At 48.0% G+C, this 7,354-nt stretch overlaps 1 protein-coding gene across 1 annotated transcript; it reads right to left on the reverse strand.

The window, feature by feature from the left end:
• Positions 1-308: 308 nt before the first annotated feature.
• LOC129702033 (G-protein coupled receptor 12-like) lies at positions 309-5,985 on the reverse strand. Its single transcript, XM_055643538.1, has 2 exons — positions 5,917-5,985; positions 309-4,271 (listed from the first exon to the last, which is right to left on the reverse strand). The coding sequence occupies exon 2, from the start codon at positions 4,266-4,268 to the stop codon at positions 3,273-3,275; it is 996 nt and encodes a 331-aa protein (XP_055499513.1). The 5' UTR covers positions 4,269-4,271; positions 5,917-5,985; the 3' UTR covers positions 309-3,272.
• Positions 5,986-7,354: the final 1,369 nt, after the last annotated feature.

A 7,354-nucleotide genomic window follows, 5' to 3' on the forward strand; every position in this document is an offset into this window, starting at 1 on the left:
TCTGGCCGCTGGCGCTTTAACAATGCAGGGGCGATGGAGGATGCATCATTGCTTGTGGAGCTTTCACACGTTGCAAAGAGGGCCGGCCCGCGGCTTAATTGACGTCAACGCACCCGGGAAGCCGAAGAGAAGGGGGGGGGGGGGGGGGGGGACACACACAAGATGCCTTGAGTTGAAATATCGAGAGCAGACTGCGGAAAAACTGCAGTGGAGCGCTCATCAGATCTCACGTCTAGATACAGCTCACAGTTGTATCATCAGCCCAATGCTGGGCGCTCTCTCTCTCCCCCCCATTCTCCCTACGCGTGTGGAGGTGAAGAGGAGAAGCGACTCACGATTCAATGAACCACACGCCGGCTGTAAATATATCAGCATTGCATGTTGCGAGCAGGCGAGGAGAAGCACCGCAGTGGATCAACGCTGACAGCCGACACCAGACCAAAACATCACAAGCGGTTGCTTCCTAAAATATTGTTTATTTATTAATCCAATTTATTTACCTTTTTGCAAAAGGCTGTTTACAATAATATGTAACCATATCAAAATAAACCGATTTTAGCAATTAAATAGACTGTCCGGGATGAAACAGCGTGGGAGGGAAATAGCGTTTTATAGAAACACACACGTATATATATATATATTTATATATATTGATCCCTTAGTTTGATAAAGTGCAATTTAAGGATGCATGGTGTCTGAGGGGATAAGGAAGCCTTCGTCTGATCGAATGTGTCCGGATAATTTGGAAACTATCTGTAAATAATGGCAGATTGGAATGCTTGGTGTCGAATCCTCATTTGAAGGAAACGGTGGCAAAATGCTTTGGCAATTGTCTAATTCGCCTGGTGGTTTACAAAATTCCCGCTGAGTCCTGTCAAAATAGACCCCCTATCTCTTGGGGGGGGGGGGGGGGGGGGGGTTACAAATGGCGAATTGGGGTATTAAACAATCGGGATCTCCCGGTTGGCAAACACTGTGGTAATTCTCATTCCCTCCCCATTCCCACACTGACCTTTCTGTCCTGGGCCTCCTCCATTGTCAGAGTGAGGCCCAACGCAAATTGGAGGAACAGCATCTCATATTTCGCTTGGGCAGCTTACACCTCAGTTGTATGAACATTGACTTCTCTAACTACAAATAGCCCTTGCTTTCCCCCTCTCTCTCTCTCCAATCTCCCATCCCCATTCTAGCCCTGGTACTAGTTTCATTGTCCTCCTGTGGACTTCCACTGTCTTTATAACTCGTTGTCACGCACCCCACAGCCAACAATGGAGCATTGTGGGCTGCACTTTTCCTTGATCGTCGTTACTTTTATGTATCCATCTGTTCTATGCACCGTCTATACATCTCTCGTTTTCCCCTTCCCTTGACCCTCAGTCTGAAGAAGGCTCTCCACCCGGAAAGTCGCCTATTCCTTCTCTCCAGAGATGCTGCCTGAGCCGCTGAGTTACTCCTGCTTTTTGTGTCTATCTTCGGCGTATTAAATAATCTGTGTCGCAATAATTTATTGAAAATCTCCTGTTTTGATTCGATTCTTTCCTACAGCAGAAATTATCCAGAGTAACACAGAGCTTTGCCACTATGCTGCACTCTCCAATATGAAAACAAAGATCAAAATATATATCACGAATCTTTGAAACGAAACATGATAGACTGTCCCCGATTATATTTTATCTCTGTTTGCGTTGTTGTCGCCTTCTCCTAGCTAGCAATGATCTATCCTACATTTCCCTTGACCAGTATCACCTTTGATGTCTCGTTTCCACACCTTGCCCTTCCTTATCTCTGTGTGCAGGGGCGGATTAACCATTAAGCAGACTAAGCACGTGCTTAGGGCACCAGGGCCAAAGGGGGCACCACAAAGTTGGGAAAAAGGGTGAAAAGAAAAAAAAACAAATGAAGAATTGTAAAAAAAAAAAAATTGATAAAACTAGTGCAAATTGATCATAATGTTCTGTTTCTTGATCATGGTGCACCCTAGGGTTATCTTCCCAGGTGTATCACAAGGTCAACAACTAAAATAGACTGGGTCAGTGTGGAAAGGAGGGGGGCACCAAGATTGGTCAGTGCTTAGGGCACCATGAGCCTTAATCCGCCCCTGTCTGTGTGTCCCTCTCCCCTGACTCTCAGTCTGACGAAGGGTCTCGACCCGAAACGTCACCCATCCCTTCTCTCCAGAGATGCTGCCTGACCCGCTGAGTTACTCCAGCATGGTGTGTCTATCTTCGATTTAAACCAGCATCTACAGTTCTTTCTTACACAATGTGCAGCCAGGGAATAAAAACAGATAACAATTTGACTAATGTAAACCAGAAAATAATAGCAAAGGGTTTTTTTTCACATTAAAGGAAGTTGTTCCAAACCACCATCTGCAGTTCCTTCATACCCAGTTTGGGCAGTTTGGGCAATTTGGGCCGAAAGGCCTGTTTCCACACTGTATCACTCTACGACTGTGAGTCTAAAAAGAGGAATGTGTACTTTAAAACCAGGACTGTTACGCTGCAAAATAAATGACTATTTCGTTCTTAGCAGCAATATAAACCAAAACCAGTCAGTCAGACACGCTAACAGCTCCCCCGTCCCATATTATACAGCGTTTGTATTTGTTTCCAGATTTAATCTGCGGCAAGGAATTGAAAAGAGAATCTATTCACATAGTTCAAATCCCGTCAGAACAAATGATAAATATCGATGTGAGATAGGCAGTGAAATAATGTTTTGTAGAGGGACTAGTTTAAAGTGCGTCACACTTCGGCATTGGTTTAAACTTTGAAGAAAGCCTCCCCTTTCCCCCTCAGCAAACACCGACATCAATTACTGACACATTCCGACATCTGACTCCACCTGCATTAGTCTCTCTGAGTTCCACATCTTAAAAAATAACTTTGCCCCTGTCAGAGTTATTTCAGCAGTCTTTGTGTGTTTGTAGACATGGCGGGTTGAGCTTTCTTCCATCAGATCCAACAGGTGGAAGTCTGTTCCAGTCTGAAGAAACGTCACCCACTCGTTTCTCTCCAGAGATGCTGCCTGTCCCACTTCATGGCGTTTGGACAATGAGTTCACATGAAGCCTTCAGGGGCGCTAATAACAATGTTATTCCAATCAACGCGAAAAACATCACTCACAAAAATACAATTTCCTCCCCTCTTCACTATTTTGTGTGTGTTTTTTTTTTTAATTAAAGGGATGATCTGTTTAAATAGCTCCAATAAAAAAAAAAAATCACAAATAATAATTGTTGGAAAAATAAAATCCCACCGAAACAGAAGCCACTATACATCGCTGGACGACCTTGGTCTAAATGAGAAATTGGAGGGGATACAACCGCAACAAGCGACCCAGAGGGATTTCTGGATGTCAGGGTTCCGGTAGGCGTAGATAATAGGGTTGATGACTGAATTGCAGGTGGCCGGTAGGACGGTGACATATGTGTAGATGAGTGGGTAGCTGGGGTCTGCCACCAAGCAGTAGATGGAGAATGGTACCCAGCAAGCGGCGAATGTCCCCACAATGACAGATAGGGTGGAGATCCCTTTCCTAGTCGAGGTATTGGAGGTGGCCACGAAGTGGTACTGCACGGCTATCTGCTGTGCGTGCCTGAAGGCGATCTTGCAGATTTGGATGTAAAGTTGCAGCATCAGGGCGAATATGAGCAGGAAAGAGACGGACAGGACCGCCGCGTTGTTCTTGGTCACCGGTTTGATCACGCTACAGGTCGCCTCGTCCTCCAGGCAGTTCCAACCCGCCACCGGCAGGGAGCCCAGGCTGAGGGACGTCAGCCACACGACCAGCAGCATCAAGTAGGTGAAGGTGGTGGTCCTCTCAGTGTGGTAGGTGAGAGCGTTGTACAGCGACAGGTAGCGGTCGACCGTGATGGCCAGCAGATTGCACACAGAGGCGGAGAACGAGGCGATCAGGAGGGCAGCCGATACCAGTTTGGCCGCTTGGAAGTTGAGCAGGTAGAGGAAGGTGAAGTTGAGGATCAGACCCAGTCCTCCGAGGAGATCGGCCAATGCCAGGCTGCCGATCAACATGAACATTGGAGCCCGGAGGGTGGGCGAGTAGAAGATGACGGCCACCACGATGGCGTTCTCGCAGGAGATGACTGTGCCCACCACGCACAGGGCGATGTCCCACGGATTGACGATGTCCTCGGGTAGATCAGACGCGGCCACCGAGGAGTTGCTGCTGTCTGGCGACAGCCAACTGATGGGATGTTTGAAGCTGCTCCTGTTCTGATCGTTCATGAGGGGAGGCATGGAGATCATGATCTGGGGAAGGGGAAGGGGGAGCGTAGGACAGAACAGAGAACAGTTCAGCATCTAAGCATCATGACACTCACACACACACACACACACACACACAGTGCACTGAGACACACACACACACACACACTCACACACACACACACAGACACACTCACACACACACACACACAGTCACACACACACACACACACACACACACACACACACACACACACACACACACACACACACACACACACACACACACAGACACACACACACACACACACACACACACACACACACACACACACACACACACACACACACACACACACACACACACACACTCACACACACACACACTCACACACACACACATACACACACACACCCACACACACACACTCACACACACACACACACACACACACACGCACACACTCACACACACACACTCACACACACACACACACACACACACACACACACACACACACACACACACACTCGCACACACACACACACACTCACACACACACACACACACACACACACACACACACACACACACACACACACACACACACACACACACACACACACACACACACACACACACACACACACACACACACACACACACACACACACTCACACACACTCACACACACACAGACACTCACACTCACACACCTATATACACACATACACATACACACATACACACACATACACACACACAGTAAGCACACACACACAGTAAGCATTCACCGACCCTTCCTCTAACGTGGAGCCTTTCTGGATATGGGGTACTGATTTTAGATGATCAACCATGATCATATTGAATGGCGGTGCTGGCTCGATGGGCCGAATGGCTTACACCTGCACCTATGTTTCTATGTCACTTCTAAATACTGACTGCAGTAACAGTGAGATGGACCCCCGTCACTGTGTTTACACGTGTCCCGGGAAAGAGGGTTTTAATACATAAAACTGGCCGCCGGCACCAATAAATAAAACATAATATGGAAAAATATATAGATTTTTAAATCCAGGAAACAAAATCCATTTCGCAAACAGCCAAAATTATCCTTTCCTTTTATACACACACTGCACTTCATATTTAAGAAAATGCCTTATCCATTTCGTTTGATCTTAAAACGACTGAAACATTGCCTTTCGTATATGAGAATGTCTTATACGACTGCACTGCATATTTAGGTGAAAGTCTGACACATAGCACTTCGCATCTAGACAATGACTTTTACACTTCATATTTAACACAATGTCTTACACATTGATCTTCATATTGAAGAGAACGGGTTATACATTGCATTACATCTTTAAGACAATGACTTATACAGCGTGCCAAGTCCAACACGCCAAAGCGTGCTGCTGTAATCTTAGTTTTCAGTCTTGCATTTATGATTTTTTTTGCAAGATTAATGATAACGCTGTTACGATATGATAAACTAAGAATGCAGTACCACCACCCTGTTTTAATGTGATCAGAAGAGGCGAGGGAGGGAGTTCACATATTGATAGGGAACTCTCTCCCCCTCCCCTCCCCTTCCCTCCCCTCCCCTCTCCTCTCCTCTCCTTGCCCCCGCCCAAATGCAATACAGGAAACATGCATCAAGGTCGGAGACTGGGCGAATCAACTTACCGAGTCTCTGTGCCCCTTTCCACGGCGCCGGTAGACTGGTTTGGGTCCGATGCGGGGAGCCTTTGCCCGGGGGTGGCAGCTGACATTGATAATGAAACGCAAGGTTTTTTTTTTTTTGGGGGGGGGGGGGGGGGGGGGAGGGAGGTGGGGGCTGAGGAGGGGGGTGGAGGGGGGGGCGACTTGATTGCGGTTTTAATGCGATGGACCCAGTGGGCTGAATCTGGCTCTGACGTCAAAAGTGTTCACTTATTGTGATCGGCGGCGTCGGGTTTGAATCACAGGGCTGTGTGATGGGAATATCAAACAGGTCCACACACACACACACAGACACACACGCACAGCCGTAACGCCAGCGCTCGCTTCCCATTCACAAGAATCGCAGGCACCACTCTCCACCCTCTGCAGACGCGATCCCAAGGTCAGCTGGACCAGGCAGGCAGGTAGCACAAATACATCCTCCTCCCCAGGAATAGTTTCCGCGCAGGGCTCAGGAAAATCCACCCGCATCCACCGCAGTCGCAATATTTGTCCGATTGAGACATATTAGGAATCAGGTTAAAACTAGAATTATTATATATTTTTAAATTGGCACGGCCGTGTTTTATGCAGCAATTCACAGCAGCGTCCCCTGATCCAATGTCTTTGATATTCAGTTCAGAGATTCAGCGCAGAAACAGGCCCTTCGGCCCATCGAGTCCGTGCCGACCGGCGATTCACGCACACTAACACTATCCCACACACACACACACACACTAGGGACAACTTTACAATTATACTATTATTTATTGTTATTATTATTATTATACAATCAAATTAACCAATACCCCCGGTTGCATAATTGTAACAATTGTATAATAACACAAAGCCAAGCCAATTAACCTACGCGTGCGTGTGGGAGGAAACCGGAGCACCCGGAGAAAACCCGCGCGGTTCGCGGGGAGAAGGTACTAACTCCGTGCAGAGAGCAGCCGTCGGCTAGGATCGAACCCGTGTCTCTGGCGCTGTGAGGCGGCAGCAGCTCCACCGCCGCGCCGCCGCCTATTGTAATTGCAGCATACAATTGCAAAATTAGTAGTTAGAGCGACGATTCTTTGGTGCTGCGATTCATACTGGCAGCTGCATGCATCTTCCTCCCGTTCTCAGTCTGGTCCAGAAACGGATAGCCAGTGAATCAGCATCCCGGCGAGGAACCGGGTCGACTCGAACCAACCAACACCGTGTTCCGACCGCGGCAAGATGCGGGGAGCAAGGGAGGGGAGGGCAGGGGGGGGGGGGGGGAAAAGGAGAAACGCCCTGAGCGGCGAAAACTCCATCTGCGCCTTGTCTGGGGATATCACCATCCAACTCACTAATACTCACACTCAGCCCCCCTCCCCTCCCACCCCAAGGCAGATGATAACACTGAAGATCCTTATAACAAAATATTGATGGCTCCATA

The sequence above is a fragment of the Leucoraja erinacea genome, chromosome 12, assembly GCF_028641065.1.
Source record: "Leucoraja erinacea ecotype New England chromosome 12, Leri_hhj_1, whole genome shotgun sequence".
Lineage (NCBI taxonomy): Eukaryota > Metazoa > Chordata > Chondrichthyes > Rajiformes > Rajidae > Leucoraja > Leucoraja erinaceus.

Bases quoted from the DNA above. Each gene is read 5' to 3' on its own strand.
- LOC129702033 (XM_055643538.1), bottom strand. From the start codon at position 4,268: ATGATCTCCATGCCTCCCCTCATGAACGATCAGAACAGGAGCAGCTTC.